Source organism: Siphateles boraxobius, unplaced genomic scaffold (assembly GCF_051911475.1).
Source record: "Siphateles boraxobius isolate OS27281-9 unplaced genomic scaffold, OSU_SipBor_1 186, whole genome shotgun sequence".
NCBI classification, from domain to species: Eukaryota; Metazoa; Chordata; class Actinopteri; order Cypriniformes; family Leuciscidae; genus Siphateles; species Siphateles boraxobius.
Window position 1 is genome coordinate 307,501 of NW_027508795.1, and position 20,000 is coordinate 327,500.

General features: G+C 37.0%; 1 protein-coding gene across 1 annotated transcript in view; it reads left to right on the forward strand.

The window, feature by feature from the left end:
• LOC143741306 (CUB and sushi domain-containing protein 3-like) overlaps positions 1–20,000 on the forward strand; it is a 323,702-nt gene that overhangs the window by 69,481 nt on the left and 234,221 nt on the right. Inside the window, exon 5 of the mRNA XM_077233739.1 lies at positions 11,397–11,604. Coding sequence (XP_077089854.1) covers positions 11,397–11,604 — 208 coding nt within the window. The remainder of the gene's footprint in view (positions 1–11,396; positions 11,605–20,000) is intronic.

Below are 20,000 nucleotides of genomic sequence, written 5' to 3' on the forward strand. Positions count from 1 at the left end.
TCTGTCAGTAACGCTGTTTGTTTCCCAAAAAGCATCGTTAGCCAACTATGGTCGCAAGTTTCAGTCGTTATCTGCAGTTCAACGAGTCGAGCCGGTGTTTCCCGAAACCATCGTTCCATGAACATTCGCAAACAGCATCGCAGAGTTGTGTGTGTGTGACGGCAGATCTCGACCTGCGGTTAGAAGCAGAGTTTCTAGTTTTCATCACATGTGACTCAATAAATCATGATCTTGAGACAAAAAGAACTGTCTATATATTTTATTTAAAATACATACAAATGTCGTTTACGTCTTTGAGTTTGTCATGAGATTTAAAGCGTAGTTTCTGAAGAGTGCGCATGTGTGAACGAGCTCTAGTGTGTGAGAACGAGACTATGATTGAACCTTGTAATAAAGCAAAATATCTGAGAAAAATGAGAAATAGTCCTCAGATGTCTGTAATATATAGCAAAACATCTAGCGTTAATTTCAATCTCAAACAGATTCATTAACAGTAGTTATTACTCCATAACCTGCGTGACATCATTAACCAACGTGGTTGAACGACCAGTTTGCGACAGAACAGTTTCAGGAAACAGTCGTGACTATAGTTGATTTCTTCAGCGATGCATCGTACTATGATAGTGAAGCACGAGTTACAGCGTTTACTTCTGAAAAGCACATTGTGCTCTGATTGGTCGGCTGGATCAGTGTGTTGTGATTGGTCGAGCGCTTCGAGTGTGTTTGGGAAATGTCCCGTCCCTTACCATAACCGCCAGTTTAACACACTACTAACTAACTCAACCAGGCCCCGCCCCTTTATTCTGTGTATGAATTCTTATATTGAACAATATTGTGTAGGTTGGAGGCGTTTCAGGAGTTCAGAAACATTTGAACGCTGATATAGAGAGACTTTGCAGAGCTTTTTCATGTTCAAATATCAACATTACACTCTAAAGAAAGATAAACATGGAAAAATTTATGTCCATGTTCCATTTTATTATCTTGCATTGGAATGTTTTCTGAATTACGTATAAATAACGGTGCTGTGCTAATGTTTAATGAACGTTTTTGAAGACCAGATAACTTTAAACCAATGTTCTTGTTATGAATAACTTTTAGAGACCTTGTAAGAATGTTCAGAGAACTTCATGAGAGAATTTCAATAGAAATATATACAGTCAAACCGAAAATTATTCAGACACCAGGTATAATTTTATATATATTTTTTTACTAGTGTGTGCAGGACACTATAGTTCATTTATGTAAGTGAGAAGAGCAAAATAAAGTAAACTGTTACATATTATACCCAACAATTCTTCATACAGCGACTACCAGTAACATTTATACAAATTTGGGACCAAAAATGATTCAGACACTTTGAGCTGATCATGTTTTGCTGAAGTGTTTTTTCTTTAATAACTAATGCAGCTTTTTACACCACAGACTGAACAACATGAAGCATTGCTTGGTAACTGGTTGAGCTAAACTGGTATTATCTAATTGTGTAGTTAAATTTAACAGCTGACACATATTCAACATAATTCATGTGTGAGAGTCTAACAGAAGGACGGACAAAACCAGTGAAATATCAACTGATTTAATAACTCTGAGTTCTGGTCATATTGTATTACCATTTTATAAACTGTGATAATGTGAGAAATGTTAAATAAATTTTGGTTTGACCGTATATAAAACCAATTCTGTTGTAGAATAGGCATGGGGATGAACGTCGTTGAAGACCAGATAACTTTAAACCAATGTTCTTGTTACTGGAATAACTTTTAGAGACCTTATAAAAATATGCAGAGAACTTCACGAGAGAAATTCAATAGAAATGTATTTAAAAAACCAATTCTGTAGTAGAATAGCCATGGGAAAACGCTTCTCCATCTTCCTCTCAGTTCTCCGGGACCCTCAGAACGGGCAGATGGTCTTTTGATCCCTTTTCCTCAGAGAAACTGCCCATTCTCTTGATGTCGGAGCTCATCCAAGAGTCTCCAGAAACACTTGAGTGGCAGAAATCTCCCAATCCAGATGGAACAAGCCAGATTGAGGACACACACTCTCAAAAGCGTTCAAGTTCTTGCTGTGTGAGCAGTTTCAGTGGTTTGATTGGTTGTTGGACACATGTTTCCGGTAACTCTGCCCATATCAATGCTCTGAGGGGAATCTCTGAATGGCTTGGTCTTTCTGACAGCTGAAAACCCTGCGAACATGTGGAGATGTTTTCCTCGCTGTGACAGTTTAGTGCATGGAAAAGCGAGCTTATCTTATCTCTGCCTGCCTCCTTGCTCGTTTTGCAGCCAGTTCCAAAACGGAGTACATCAAACCCATTTTCACAGAGTAGCTGTTTGTCTCAGAGCAATATCCCAACCATGAATGCTAAAATTCAGCATAAAAATGTAATGTATAGTGTAAAACACATTATCATTTCAAAGGCTTCTGAATTCAGGACCCATGTCTGCCAGTAGTAGCAAAGTTCATGCAAAAGGAGCTCAAAAGCAATACTCATGTCAAGTGTGTGTGTGTGTGTGTGTGTGTGTGTGTGTGTGTGTGTGTGTGTGTGTGTGTGTGTGTGTGTGTGTGTGTGTGTGTGTGTGTGTGTGTGTGTGAGAGAGAGTAATATGTGTGAGTAATATGCACACACACATATATTTATATTAGTGCTGTCAAATAGAATAATCACGATTAATCGCATCTAGCATAAAAGTAAGTGTGTGTGTGTGTTTGTGTGTACTGCCGAAATTACAATTTATTACAATTTAAAAGAACTCTTTTCTATTTTAATCTATTTTAAATTGTAATTTATATATAATATACTATTATTATATTTATTATTATTGCATATATACATGTGTGTGTCTGTGTCTATGTGTGTAATATGTGCACACACATATATTTTTATTAGTGCTATCAAATAGATTAATTGCATCTAACATAAACGTTTGTGTGTGTGTGTGTGTGTGTGTGTGTGTGCATGTAAATACTGCCATTCAAAAGTTTGGGATCGGTAAGATTTTTAACAATAATAATAATAATAAAAGACTCTTATGCTCACCAAGACTGCATTTATTTGATTAAAAATCCCCCCAATAACAGTAATATTGTGAAATATTACAATTTAAAATAACTATTTTCTATTTTAAGATTTTTAAATTGTAATTTATATATATATAATATAACACACACACACATATATATGTACATATATATATATAATTCTATTGCTCAATCATGGTGTAAAATATCGGAGCAAAATCTGCCCGAATGCTCTGGATCCTGTCCGAGTGAGATGATGAGCGCAGCATAAGCGCTGTTTGCACTGGAAAAATCATTGACTGTTTTTTAGACATTATAGGGTTTCAATCAAAGTGCTTTAGTTTATTATACGGGCGAGATCACAAATAGCCAATGATTGACACTTACAGTAAAAATATCACTGTACTGGGAGAGACACATTGAGTCTAAGTATATGCCACAACACATTCGTAATCCTATCTCTTGAATATTGCCATTTATAAATAGTGTTTAATTTAGAAACATTTTTAGCTTTGTCATTATTTTCAGTAAGTAGTTTCACTGTTTAGCTTGAGGAGCTTTTCCTCATTGTTTGCCATTGATAAGTGACGCAATGCTTTCTCTTCTGTTCCCTTTCTTAGTTTGGAAAAAATTGAGGAATGGAAATGTAAAATAAGTATCATTAATACAGACATTGCTGAAAGCCGTAATTTGGATCTATTGTACAATTTCACTGTTGTTTCTCTATTTTGTACTTTAACAAAACTTGCTAATGCAAGAAAATCGAGATCATTAGATATATCGGTGAAGCCACAGAGAATGATGGGAAACACAAGCCTGTCGCTTCATTAACTGACTAAATGAACAGTATTTTCTGGCATGTTTTGAACAGTAGACACTATGTGAGCAAAATAAATTGTATAGTCTACATTCACAATTAAAACTTAATTGAGCAACACCAGTTTTTTTCTTTCTTTCTCAAGCTCTATTTTTTTTCCATGCTCTATTTCCACCAAGTTATTTTGGTTCCTCCAGTTACAATGTTTCTGTCTTGGAGAAGATAAAGTACCCTGTGGCAAAATCTCATATACTGTGATTATTGATTTCTTTATGTGCTGTATAAGTGTGTCACAGGTGTGTGTGATTCAGCTGTCGAATGAACACCTGTCATGCATCGTAACACATTGTTATCGCATGTAAACGTGTGTGCTGAACTCTGCATCTACTAATAATAATAATGATTACCTGGCACTGGAGGCAGGATGGAGGAGGAGATGTGTGTAAATGGGAGTTGGGAAGAAAATGACACGCTTTATTTAAATTCATCCAACAGGAATTTAAACACCAACTATCTGTCTGTCAATTGCGTGCGAGTGGCAGAAACACTGTGTGGCAGGATTGGTTTTCAGCACGAAAAACACACAAAACGCGTCTAAAATGGGAAAGAGCTTTGAGATTGACTGAAAAACTAGATTTGACAGGAAATCTGAGGTATATTTTTACACACTGCTGAAAGCTACAGAACAGAGAAGTGAATGAATCGCTGTAATTCACAGAAACAACTGGATCCAGGCAGAGAAAGCTGGATTTGCAGTTTTTATTTTGTGTCAATATGCTGAATTTAGTGGTAAAATCATACCCTATATATTGTATTGTTATATATTGTATTGACAACTCATCAATTAAATATTTACCGTCGTATATTCTGATTGATTGGATGTTAAATAAACACTGACAAAAAACTACACAAGTTTTAGCGCTGGATAATATGATGATATACAGGTGCTGGTTATATAATTAGAATATCATCAAAAATTTGATTTATTTCAGTAATTCCATTCAAAAAAGTGAAATTTGGATATTATATTCATTCATTACACACAGACTGATATATTTCAACTGTTCATTCCTTTTAATTTTGATGGTTATAACTGACAACTAATGAAAAACCCAAAATCAGTATCTCAGAAAATTAGAATATTGTGAAAAGGTTCAATATTGAAGACACCTGGTGACACACTCTAATCAGCTAATTAACTCAAAACACCTGCAAAGGCCTTTAAATGGTCTCTCAGTCTAGTTCTGTAGGCTACACAATCATGGGGAAGACTGCTGACTGACAGCTGTCCAAAAGATGACCATTGACATCTTGCACAAGGAGGGCAAGACACAAAAGGTCATTGCTAAAGAGGCTGGCTGTTCACAGAGCTCTGTGTCCAAGCACATTAATAGAGAGGCGAAGGGAAGGAAAAGATGTGGTAGAAAAACGTGTCCAAGCAATAGGGATAGCCGCACCCTGGAGAGGATTGTGAAACAAAACCCATTCAAAAATGTGGGGGAGATTCACAAAGAGTGGACTGCAACTGGAGTCAGTGCTTCAAGAACCACATACGCACAGACGTATGCAAGACATGGGTTTCAGCTGTCGCATTCCTTGTGTCAAGCCACTCTTGAACAAGACACAGCGTCAGAAGTGTCTCGTCTGGGCTAAAGACAAAAAGGACTGGACTGTTGCCGAGTGGTCCAAAGTTATGTTCTCTGATGAAAGTAAATTAAGCATTTCCTTTGGAAATCAAGGTCCCAGAGTCTGGAGGAAGAGAGGAGAGGCACAGAATCCACGTTGCTTGAAGTCCAGTGTAAAGTTTCCACAGTCAGTGATGGTTTGGGGTGCCATGTCATCTGCTGGTGTTGGTCCACTGTGTTTTCTGAGGTCCAAGGTCAACGCAGTCATCTACCAGGAAGTTTTAGAGCACTTCATGCTTCCTGCTGCTGACCAACTTTATGGAGATGCAGATTTCATTTTCCAACAGGACTTGGCACCTGCACACAGTGCCAAAGCTACCAGTACCTGGTTTAAGGACCATGGTATCCCTGTTCTTAATTGGCCAGCAAACTCGCCTGATCTTAACCCTATAGGACATCTATGGGGTATTGTGAAGAGGAAGATGCGATACGCCAGACCCAACAATGCAGAAGAGCTGAAGGCCACTATCAGAGCAACCTGGGCTCTCATAACACCTGAGCAGTGCCACAGACTGATCGACTCCATGCCACGCCGCATTGCTGCAGTAATTCAGGCAAAAGGAGCCCCAACTAAGTATTGAGTGCGGTACATGCCCATAGTTTTCCTGTTCATACTTTTCAGTTGGCCAACATTTCTAAAAATCCTTTTTTTGTATTGGTCATAAGTAATATTCTAATTACTGAATTTAACTAATTACTGAAAAAGATACTGAATTTGGGATTTTCATTAGTTGTCAGTTTTAATCATCACAATTAAATGAAATAAACATTTGAAACATATCAGTCTGTGTGTAATGAATGAATATAATTTCCAAGTTTCACTTTTTGAATGGAATTACTGAAATAAATCAACTTTTTGATGATATTCTAATTATATGACCAACACCTGTATATAACATTGATATAAGTGATCACCCAGATTTAGACCAATATTGTTTTTATATAAAGCATTCACAGGCAAATTTGCTTTATTTATTTCCCCCGGGTCGAAATCAGGCTCATATAAATGTCAGGAAACATGATTCCTGCTGCATGTCAATATCTACGGATCACTGGATCTTTGGTAAGGTGTAAGGAACACTATATTGAGTCCACGCTTTAGTTTAAACTGATAGTTGTTGGTTTTATCCGTGTTTTCTCAGTGTCCACTATTAAATCCAGCTCTTCTGCCACTCAGTCCGGATGAGGGAGTGTGACGTTAATGCAAACCCTCTATAGAGGTATGCTTTTGTTGAAAGTTTACATTAAGCAGCGTTCACAACCTACATTTTCATATAATGCAACATATGTAATGTACAGCATTACATCTTGCACAAGACCAGCGATGTATTTTAAGGAAGTAAATGGGTTTGATTTTGATTGCATGTTGATTTGAAGCCGTTTCTCGTTTAATATTAATTCCGCCTAGAAATGCTACAGGCTTGAAATGCTAATATGCATACTTGAGTTTTGTTCATATTGTTAATGCATATTCATAATCTGAGGCAGTTGATGTTTTCAGACAGTGGCCCCAAAAAATATTTGGACAATGTCATGCTTAAATGTGTGATTGTGTGCAAACAAATTATGCTTGATTTCTTCTTTTTACACAGTGCCTTTTAATGAAAAATAAAGGCACAACGTTGTAAAATGATGCAATTCACTTCGGATTAATGCGAAAATACATTTTGCATGCACTGTAAAGTCAGACAAGGCTAATACAAACTGCTATGTAACAATATTCAACAGGGTTTGAGTTTGTTCTCCAACACTCATAGAGGAGTGAGTCTGATGAAAGAACGAAAAACGACATATCATCCTTCAGAATGAAAGATAATGAGAATCCGAATGAATCTTGATAAGCAACATTAATCCCTCATAGTGTGATGTTTGTTCTTCTGGGCTCTGCTTTAATGAGTGAGGATAAGGGATGTACCGATCCATTATCCAGTAGCTTTCATGTTCCCATCATCAGCCTACATTAGATTCAGCAAACGCCTCGAATTCACTGAGAATTCTGCTCTTCTCCGGAGTCTATGGACTGGCCATTGACCGCTCGCTCTCGATCTAAGTGCAAAAAAGAAAAGAAAAAGGACTTTCTTGATCTGGCAAGCTCCAATCTGATTGGTTGAGTGTGGAAAGTTGAGTCCGCCTGCAAATAAAAGCTGTTTCCATCCAACGTTGCAGATTAAACTTATGGAAACTGAAAATTGCATTAAACATTATTGAATAAAGCAGCGTTTCCTTCCCATGTCAAAACCGTCACTTCCTGGGAGATGGGTGCAAAATATCAGTAATTAAGATGTAGGTTTCTGCAACCTGTCTCTTTTTCCGTCATAAACGAGTGTGTCTCACAGCGTCAGATGAAACACAATAAACACTGTCATGTTCTCTTGCGTTCGGATGCTGGTGTTCGGGAACACACTCCTGTGTGTGAGACGCTTCCGGAGGGAATTAAACACAATCATTCTGATCACACACTTCGACTCGGGCGTTTCAGAAACACCAAACCAACATTAGAGACGCTGCGATGCCATTGGTCCACTGGTTACTCCAGTTATCCAATCACAGCCTCTGCTGAACCAAAGTCACATGAGGTTCGATCTGAGTGATTTATTCAGTAAAAGTGTTTCCATCGTAGTTTATCGGTTGAAAAATGTATCCTCCTCAATTGAGCGCATACGTTTTTGTGTGCATCTTGGTGTTTCCATCCAGTGTTTTTTTATGCAATATCCCAAAATGCACATAAAAATAGGTGGATGGAAACATAGGTAAAGTTGTGCTGACACAGCATGCATTTGATGCTAAAATAATGACTTTTTCATGTTAGAAGCATCAAAATAGATAGTATATTTGGGCAGTTAATAGCATATAAACTAGCTTTCCATGCACAGGGCTGAAATTATTACATTGTTTTCTTAATTATGTCTGTGAAAAGTACTCATTTATTATAAAAAAATATATATTTTTCTGCATTGTCTATAAAAAGTATTGATTTGAAGTTTTAAATACTTTTGGATCATAAATCTATACATACTGTATATTCCGATATTTTCTGTGTTAACGGTTTGTGGAGACTACCGTACCATAATTTATCATTAAGGCATAATTGACGGCCAGCCAATTAATTATTAGAAAAAGAATGGCTCCATTGATCAATTGACCATATTAGATTTCAACATTTATCATCAAAGTGCCCCTATTATGCTAATTTAAAGGTTCTTATTTGGTTTTGGAGTCTCTAACAACGGGTTTACATGCATCCAAGTCAAAAAACACGGTTCTGAAACGGTTTGTTTGAAGATTCAGTCTCTCTAAACTCCTCCTTTCCCAGATCGATTCTTTCTTTTAGGAGACAATAGCATTATTTGTTTACACTTTAATCTTTAAAACTTAGCAGACCTTTTACATTCACAAACAGCTGTATTACACACTGCATGAAAGGCAAAATTCGAAAAAAGCACTTTAAATGACCTTGTTTTATTCACTGCGGTCTGTGGTTTAATCTGCTCCAGATTGTATATCCCTAAAGGCATGTGGAAAACAAATAGTTTAGTCACTTTATATGTTGGTCAGACGGTTTCCTACTGTCAAAATGGGCAGTTCTTGTCATGTAAACTGGGCTTTTTTGCTGCTTAGACAAAAAAATTGTTTACAAGCAACTCTCCTCTGCATTGCAAATATGTGTCATTACCTGCATATTGAAGCAGATCTGGATCCTCGTGTGGCTGGAAACTCATGGCTTATTTTCTCCTCGCGTGATCTGTCGAGAGAGTCCTGTGATAAAGCATGAGTTCGCCTAAAATAGCTTTTTAGGGCAGAAATGCCGACATGTAAGGCAATTTGCAGCTTAGGGAACATGGACTGCCAGCATGCATTAATAGGTATGAAGCTTTTTTAGAAATATTAGTAATGGATGTTCCTCTGCTTTGAAGCATCTGAATGTGCCTGGAATCATAATGTGCATTTGAAATTATGTTTAAATACGCATGTCATTTACAAATCTGGAATCATATCTTATCTCTCGCTGTCAGATGTGGATATGGACCTGTGGAAATAACTTGAACTTTAAATGCTCAGACTCTTCAACCTGTAGAAGTGCACAAATTTTCAGTGTGATTGAGAGCTTTGAAGATTTTCACTGAATAACATTTGCATCCAAACCAGTTTGACTTTTCTGTCTACTGCAGAACACGAAATAAGATGTTCTGAACAACATTAATTATGACCCCATTGACTTTCAAAAAAAACAAACATCTTAGTTAGTGTTCCACAGAAGAAAGTAAGTCGTACAAGTTTGGAGCAACACCAATGACTAATAAATGACTAAAGAATAAGTCTGTTCTTCACATTAAGCTGTTATATCTTCAGAAGGCTTGAAGTATTGTGCTTTTGTGAAGCTTGACAACTCACTATGATTGATTGTTTCATGTAAAAGAGCTTCAGAGTTTCTATTTTTGTGTTGCATGGGAAAAACAAAGCAATATGGGGATGGATTGACATTAGAGTGACTAAATGCAATGATCCAGTTACCCTGAAAATCAAATGCAACTTTTCTTTTGCATACCACTTGTGTGTGCAATATGTTGCATTAGCTGATGTCCTGTTGATATGTGTTTTAAATATAAAAAAACCCTTCATTTAGTGCAAGTGTTTTGTTAAGACGCTTTCTTCTCATCCTGCATGAAGCTAATTAGATTAATTATCAGACACTGTCTCTGTTTTCAAGCTACTCTTGGGCTGCATAATTAAGTGTTGATTTTAGTCTTGTTTTTGAAAAATAAATGCTTGCAAAACCCATATAGCACTCATTAAAACAATCATTCTGTTCCTCAGAACATAACCAGCAATTAGTGCGATCAACCTGGTGTATAATAATGGCTCTTATCGGTGTTTATTGGCTTGTTGGCAGACAACAATATAATAGTGTTGGCAAAGTATTCAAAAAGACACTAACTTTTATTTTGGAGGAGCTTTATCTCGCTGTGTGATGCTTATCTTCTGCTATAATCATATTGTCAATGATTCAGCCTCGAAAACTGATCTTTGACTCGCTCGAACAGACGGACGACCCCTTCATGCCTTCAGTCAAAGCTCTTTCCATAATGCAATATTGTTTCTGAGCAGTTTCAGCATGTTCTGTTGCACATTTGTTAAAGGGGATTTATCATGAAAATCTGACATTTTCCATGTTTAAGTGCTATAATCGGGTTCCTTTTAAAAAAACGTGAAAATTGAAACCCAGTAACTTTGTTTTAGTGAGACTTTCTCTGCAAGCATGTTATAAAATAAGCCGATCAGATTTCTCTCCTTCTGACGTATGAAGAGGATCTTATTATAATATTACCGGCCCTTAATCTGCACGTTTACACACACCAGCCGACATTCGGTTTCTCGAGCGGCAACAGTGAGCAGTTCTAACGCACCGACAGAAGATCCAGCAAAGCCTGAAACTGTTCTGTCGTTGAGCACAGACGAGCACTGAACACTATTGACCAGAACATGTCACCGCTGTCTTATAAACACCTCAGGAACTGTGGACACTTGTGTAGAAGTTCAACATGATGATGAGATGATCAATGTAACTCCACAACAACTACATAAATGTCTCCACTAACATTCAGAAACTCTTGCTGAGTCTCTCCGTAAGGCTGCACTCGCTACTGGTTATTCTGGGATTCTGGATGAGTGAGATTGGCCTGTTTTGTTATTGCTGGAGTTTCTGAAGCTTGTGTAAAGACTCCGCCCTCTTCTGAACAGAGGCGGAGCAAAAGCTCATTTGCATTTAAAGGGACACACAAAAACGGCGTGTTTTTGCTCACACCCAAAAAATGGCAAATTTGACAAGGGGCTTAATATGTCACGTTTAAGATTGTGTGTTTGTTTGTCCGCAGCGGAGGACACGTGTGGCGGGACTTTCCGCGGCTCCAGCGGGAGCATCTCCAGTCCGGATTTCCAGAAGGATTATCAGAGCAGTGGCGAATGTACGTGGACCATCCTCGCGGATCCGGGAGACACAATCTCACTGGTGTTCACTGACTTCCAGATGGACAGCAAACTCGACTCTTTAGAAGTGGAGGGATCCGATCCTCCAACAATATGGTGAGAATGAGGATTATTACTGGATCTGCTGCTTTCTGTGATCCGTTGTTTTTCTGTAATGAGTGTTAAACGGTATAATCATCGCAGGACAGGAGTTTCCTTCATATCTGTGCTAGTTTCATCTTTCTTGAGTCACTTCACAGCCTCTTTCTTCTCACATTAACACAAATAAAAAAAGTAATTAATTCAATCATTCATTCATTTATTCATTTAATGTTTGATTTTAATTTGTTGATAGAAAAAACACACCATATACCCTATACAGTATATATCCTACAGTATATAAATAAAAATGAGTATTTATTCACTTATTTATTCACATTTTCCATAATTACCATACACAATGTATAAATAAAATAGGGTATTTATATATTTAATGTTTGGTTTTTTATATGTTGCTATTGTCACGTGATAATCAGGAGACATAAACGAGGACTCAATTGCAGGAAAACAAAAGGTAAGATTTTAATTAACAAGCTAAACAAAATACAAAGTACAAACAAAACTCCCACGTGGGGGGAAAAACCAGAACAATACTAACAAGGCAAAAACACTAGGAACAAGAAACAGAAACTTAGACAAACGAACCAGCACCGGACTGAAAACACAAAGGAGGCTATAAAGGAAACACACACAGGAGGGTAACGAGACAACAGGTGAGGAATGTTAATTACTAAACAGATAACGAGAAGGGAGGAGCTAACAATTAGACAAAGCACATGGCACAGGAATAATCAGGAGCCATGTGCTCACATGAAACTAGACTAAGATAAACACGAGACAGACAGTAAATGTCACCACACAGAACTAGTAAGAAAAAGCAGAACCATGACAGCTATAGAAATATACTATATAACTTATATATAAATACAATATTTTATTAATATATTAATGTATTTATTTATTTCAATTATAAATACCCTACCAGTATATAAATAAATTAGGGTATCCATTTATTTTTATTTTATGTTGATATAAAAAAATACACTGTATATTGATAGTTATTTATTTCATATAAATACCCTACATTTCCAATATATAAATAAAACAGGGTAATTTATTTATTTAAAATATAAATACCCAATATATAAATAAAATAGTATGTTTATTTATCATTTGATTTTATATGTTGATATAAACATACATTATTTTTTAATTTCTGTATTCATTATTTGTTTCAAATAAAATATAAAACCCTATATACCCAATATATAAATAAAATAGGCTATTTGTTATTTATTTATTTAAAATATAAATACCCTATATACCCAATATATAAATAAAATAGGTTGTTTATTTAATTGTCGTTTGATTTTATATGTTGATATAAAATATACTATATATGTATAATAAATACAGTTTTTTGATTTATGTACTCATTATTTATTTCATATAAAAATATAAATACCCTATCTACCCAATATATAATCATAATAGGGAATTTATTTATTTAATGTTTGAGTTGATACACTATATGCAATATATAAATAAAATGGGGTATTTTATTTGTCAATTTATTTATTTATTTATGCAGATAATTCATGACGCAAAACACATCGAGTACAAACCATGTTTATGAGTGTGGTTTATTTGACCTTGCACATTTATTTAATTCGACTAGCTTCTACTAAGTTGCAGGTGAGTTTGCATTAAAACAGTTTAATTCGATGCATTGCCAATAAAAGTTGTGGGAAGGGTTTTCTTTTCCTTTCTGTTTTGTTAACCTTACTATACATAATTACATGCTTAGTTGCATTGTATTATTTGCATTTCATTGATTTCCCCTATACTGTGCGGAACCACCCACCAAATCAATGTTTCATGTACATGTATTTATTTGATAAATAGCTGCATAATTAGTCCTTTTGTGTGTGTGTTTTCCCCTTCCCACACAATCATCTCTAGTCCATTCTGTAAAAAGCATCGTTCAGAATTAATGTATACATTGACAAGATTCAACATCTTAATTTCAAAGTGTGGAAATGATTTTCTCTATGACAATTGAAGGGAAGGGGATGTGTGATTTACGTGTTAGATTGTCCAAAGAAGCTAGTCTCTAAGGTGCCAAAACTTCTATCAAACCTCTGAAATGACTTTTGTGAGCTTGTGAGAATGATATGAAATAAGAATTGATGCCTTGGACTTGATTCGATGGAGCTTGCATGACTCTGCAAATCCAAAGATTTCAGTCTTGGCACAGGAGAGCAGCGCCGAACTGCATGAATGCTCCCTGTTAAACTCAAGTTTTTGTGGCAGCAATTTTGCAAAATGTACACTTTTAAAAAAAGGTAATATTTCGGCAGATGGGGTGCCAGAAAAAAACGTAAAAGAATGGAAAATAAGTAGTAATAAAATGGAGTAATAAAAGTAATAAAAAAACAGTTTTTAACTGTAATTCAAACATAAAATCTGTACAATTACACATATAAAAAGTGTTTTTTCTTTAGCTATATAATGTTTAGTTAAAATGTATATTTACTTGAATAAAAACAATAAATGTATCTCTAAATAAGGTTAAACACTGCTATATACAAATAGGGATGCTGCGATTACCGGATTTCACAATTAACAGCACTTTAAAACGTCAAGGTTAATTAATCGTAAAGACTACGCTACACCGAGTGTTCTGCACGGAACGGACATTTTGTAACTAAATAAAATAAATAATAGAACTAATAAAAACTAGTTTTGAATAACAAAAACTATGAAGAAAACCTATTGACATTTTCGTCAATGAGTAAAAACAAGACGAAAATGTTAGATAGTGACGATTTGGGAAGCGATCCAGTCAGAACTGATGGCCTGTGTTTGTGGTAGATGCGCACATGTGTACTGTAACGTGCTGATCTACCCAGCGGTCTCATAAAACGGTAAAAAAGTGTAAATGTCTGGGAGAATGAGTAGAGCAGACATGTAGATCTGAATAAGAGTGACGATGCAAAAAAGAGCTCTACTCGGTACGGTTTCTGTGCGCACACACCCGACCCGAAGCGTGCAGCCATGCACATAGACACCTATACAGCGCGCGAGTACTGAATTGAGCTCTCTTACGTGTCTGAATAGACAAAAACACACAACATTGTCTAAATGTTCGTTTTGGAGAGTATTCATGTAAACTATGTCGGTTATGTCTTAAACAGTTGTGAGTGAATCGGATGTGCATCAGTGCAATTGGATCCCCATGTCTTTGGACATGATCAGACGTCTTAAAGTGATAGTGGATAATAAACCTAATGCGGTCTGTGTCAAGCAACAAAAGAAAAAGAGAAAAGCATTCACTGTTTGTTAATATCTTTAATAAGGATTAATTATATTCATACAAATAAATATGTCTGCTTGAAAGAATAAAGAATGATGTATGCAAGTAGTTATAAAGAATGCATTTATCATTCATTGAAAAGAAGACTGTGTTTTACTTTAGGAAAAGTGGTTTTAATTTTTTACATTTGTTTTCTTTTAAAAGAAATACATGGTTAATATTTAGCTTACATTTAATTCAATGGATCCAAAGACTTTGTTTATTCTTACTTTCATTGGGATTTATTATCCCTTTATAGTATTATTTATGTTTTTAAGTCAAATGCCAACAAGATATTGTTTTAATTTTTTCAAGTTTTCTACCTCAGGTTGAAAATAAATTTAGATTAAACTAAACGCTTAATAATTTTGTGATCTATTTCAATCAAAGAGCCCTGCAGCCTTTGACTTAATTTTTTATTTTTAAAAGGAAAATACTGGATGTTTACAAAGCGCTTCTCTTTAATTCCAAAGAAAGAGATTGATTATTGTTTGTCATTTTATAATTTTGTACTGTGTTGTGGCAGCAATAAATAACACATTAAAATCTAGTGTTGAGTGTTCATGTGATGTTATACATTAGTAGTGTTGTGAAATTAATTGATGCATAATAATCGTGATAATCGTTAAATCGTGATTATTTCTCAGACAATAATCGTACTTACAAAATCTGTAATCGTTGCATCCCTGGTTATACAAATTACCAGCCTCTTAATTGCAAAATAATGTTTCTTTTTGGTTTTTATTTAATAAAAACAGTTTAAACAAAGTATGTTTTTAAACTAGTAATGGAAATTCGTTACGAAGCAAAACATTGAATGCAGCAGAACTACTTTTACAAGCGGAACAGTCGGAGCAGTGACGGGAACTCTGAAATAAACATAACATTTCCATTTTTTTATCAGTTACATGTTTTCCACGTTATTTTACAGCAGTTCTATTTCTGTAATTTTATGGAATTTAAAAAAAAAACAGGAAAAATCTGTAAAATAAAACCGTAAAATTACAGATTTTATTTTTACAGTGTAGCAATACGTACATATCACTGCAGTTTCCAACAGAAATGAACACTAGAGTCAGTAAAACAACGAGCACTTTTAATCGTCACACACAATTATGAATACAGGGACACAGAGGGTCTACGACTGGAGATGTTGCGGAGGTGAAAGAACAAAGTCCGGGTAATTGCTTTAATCTGGGATTCGAATGAAAGGGAACTGTCCAGAATGACACCAAGGCTTTTGACTTGGGTTGACAGAGGGACCGAGATCTCATCTATGGTAATATTGAAGTTATGCTTTTTTGAAAGAGAGGATTTGGAGCTGATGAGCAGGACTTATTGCCATTAAGTTTCAAAAAGTTTGTGTTCATCCAGTTTTGGATGTCTTGAAGACAGTTGCTGAGTGAGGTGGGGGGAAGAGGAGATGAAGGTTTAGGTGAGAGATGTGTCGTCAGCATAGCAGTGGATGTGTATTTTGTGGTGTCTCATGATCTTGCCCAGGGGAAGGAGGTATATAATGAAGAGGAGAGGACCCAGCACTGACCCCTGGGGGACACCCTGTGGCACAGTCATACAGGCTGAGTTATAGTGTCTGAGTTGTATGAACTGTTGACGATCCGTGAGGTAAGAACAGAACCAGGAGAGTGTACCCCCTATGATCCCAATTTTGCCCAGATGATCAATGAGGGGGGGATGTGAGATGGTGTCAAAGGCAGCACTCAGATCGAGTAAGATGAGGATGGACAGTAGGTCATTGGTGATTTTCACCAATGCTGTTTCCGTGCTGTGTTTAGCACGGAAACCAGACTGGAAATGTTCATACAGGTCATTGTAGTTGAGATGTTGATGTAGTAGATTTGCCACAACCCGCTCCAGTATCTTGGAGACAAATGGAAGGTTGGAGATGAGACAGTAGTTGTTCAAATCATCAGGATCACCATTGGGCTTTTTGAGGACGGGGGTGACAGCAGCAGTCTTAAAGGGATAGTTCACCCAAAACTGAAAATTCTGTCAGTATTTACTCTCCCTCATGTTGTTCAACCCCGTAAGACCTTCGTTCATCTTCGGAAACACGAATTAAGATATTTTTGATTAAATCTGAGAGCTGGATCACTCCTCCATAGGCTTCTTCAGGGATTAAAACTTGCCAGCCCCGAAAAAGTTATTAAAGACATTGTTAAAATAGTCCAAGTGACTACAGTGGCTCAATCTTAAGTTTATCAAGCGACGCAAATACTTTTTGTGCGCGAAACCCCCAAAAATAACAATAACAACAATCAAAAATATCTTAATTCGTGTTCTGAAGATGAACGAAGGTCTTACGGGATTGAACAACATGAGGGAGAGTAATAACTGACACAATATTCATTTTTGGGTGAAGTATCCCTTTAAGAGTGGGCGGTACAATGCCAGTAGAGAGGGAGGAGTTAACTAATGTAGTGAGTAAGGGAGAGATGGAAGGCAGGCATGCTTTGAGAAGACTGGTAGGCAGGGGGTCTAATTGTGAAGTGGATGTTTTTGATTTACTGACAAGCTCTGTGATCAGGTTCTCCGAAGCCAAGGTGAATTTGAGAGGGAGGGAGTAAAGGCAGAGCCCTGTAAGGTAGTTGTGTAGGACAGGTTATGGAGTGCTAGGAATATTAAGTAGATGGTGATGAATGTCTTGAATTTTTACATTAAAGAAGTTTAGAAACTTGTGGGGTCAGATAAGACGTTGTCAGGAGGCTTAAGGAGCCGGTTTACTTTGGAAAACAGGAGCTTAGAATTTTTTTCCCCAGAGTTTATAATGTTAGAATAGTGAGATGTTCTGGTAGCAGGAAGGGTGTTATTATAATGCAACAGGTGATCTTTGTAGGCCTGTGCATGAGATACTAGGCCTGTCCATTTATACAGGTGCTCAAGGCGTCTCCCACAGGTTTTTAACTGGCGGAGCAGGTAGTAGTGGCATCAACATCAATATTAAAATCACCAACAAGTAATATATTGGGAGAATAGAAGTGTAAAAAAGTGAAAGTCATTAATGCAATAGAAGTGAAGTCCTTAATGCAGAAAATTCACTTAAGAACAGATCAGATGGCTTAGGTGGCCTAAAGAGTGTTAAAATTATCAATGGTTGAAAGCCAGAGAGTTTAACAGCCAAGCATTCAAATGAAGAAAACTGAGGGATACTGATTGGTTTAACTTTGATAGTGTCACGAAAGACTACAGCAACCCCACCCCCTCGCCCACTAGAGCCAGGTTGGCTGATGTAGGAATAACCAATAGGGGCTTATCTCTGATTAAGATGGAAATAATCATTAGGCTGTTGCCAAGTTTCACATTATGTCCAGTTTAGCATCACCAATAAACTTGCTTATCAGCAAACCTTTATTTTTATTTTCAAACCTCTTTAACGTTACGATTATAACGTTTGACTATAGAAAAAATGACAGATGTTAGCTTCAGTAAAGTTAGCTTCATTCATTGAGAGAAAAGGTATGACGTCACATGCGCGCCTTTTGGGTTTGTAGTCTTTGTAATTACGTATTTTCACAGTCTTATACCTCAACAGTTTTACATCAAACTGCGACTTTCTTGACTTTAAAATGTATCTTTTAAATTGACAAACATCATATGTGTAATTCAGGGCAAACGGGATCCAAATATTTGTTGTCTCTCGCCATTGACTACCATACAATATTTTTCCGAAATAAGGTCCCATGGTCCACCGGAAGGGGAGGGACTTAGGGTCTCTATAGCAGAGGATGACTTACTAGATGTATAAGATCGTCCCGATCCGCGGTGAATGTATCTCGGTCGAGAGAGAACATCACGGTGAGCAAACAGAGCCAGTGGAGTCCTGAAGTTTGAGTTCAAACGCAGTTGCTAATAACGAAGATAATACATAAAATGTTAATGTATGTTAATCCTCATAACAAAAGTATTGTGGAGACCCCCTTGGTAGGTTGAATTCCGAAGTTCAGTACTTTGGGATGCCGGGAAGTATCCGCGCATCACCGCCGGTGTGTGTGTGTGTGTGTGTGTAAGTGCGTACCAGGGGAGACACACGGGGATCCGCCTCGTATCTGGCCCAGTAATAAGCAGGCCCTCCAGGCCAGAACACCACTGCAGACACGAACGGCACCTGAGACAGCTTTCACAAACTACGGTCGTGGAATGAAGATGTTCAAATAGGAGCCAACAGGTTCAGTGGTTTGAGACGGCGGGGAGTATCCGCGCGTCACCGCCGGCAGCATAGCAGCGCACCTGGGGAGACACACAGTAGGAAGCAAGCCCTCCAAGGAGACACGAACGGCACCAGAGACAGTTTCTCCCAAACCAAAGTCGTGGAATGAAGATGTTTCAATTGGAGCCAGTAACATTTAAGCGTCATTATCCAGATGCCAGTAAGTGTAGTTGTTTTGTACTACTTTTTGACTAGCGCAAATGAGTATCAACATTTGAAAAATAACAAGAGTATATCCAACAATGTTTAGATATCCACGGTGGGAGAAACGGGAGCCAAACCGTGCCAGCGTGCTCTCCGACTTGTAAACTAATTTATTTTGGAGTTTGTATCACTAAACCAGCTCTATATATTCGGTTTTACTGACTTATTAGGCTTGCGAATGCCACGGTTACGATTACGTTTTTATGTCACATTTGCTTTTGTTAACACTATCGGGTAGGTTTAGGGTTTAGTGTGGGTGTACATTATTTTAAATGGATCATTAAGCTTGTAGCGTCACTCATTAGACATTTAGGGTACGTTTACACGACAACGAAATGCTTAAAACGGAGAAGTTTTAACTTTACGTTTTCCGTGTTCAGGCGACACCACTCTGATCGAAATGATCCACATTCACACGGATCCGTGTAAACGACTAAAAACGCTATATTGTGCTGCCAGGCCAGTAGATGGCGATGAAACTCTATAGACTGAACACATAATACGCATGTGCATAGCGTCATCGTCTTCAGAGATTAACGTTTTTGTTGTTTACACGGACACCATTTTCAAAAACTTGCACTTTAAACCCCATTTTCAAAACTTTGCGTTTTCGTGCACCCAAAACGCTGTTGTCGTGTCAATGAACAGCCAAACCGCATAAAAGTTTTA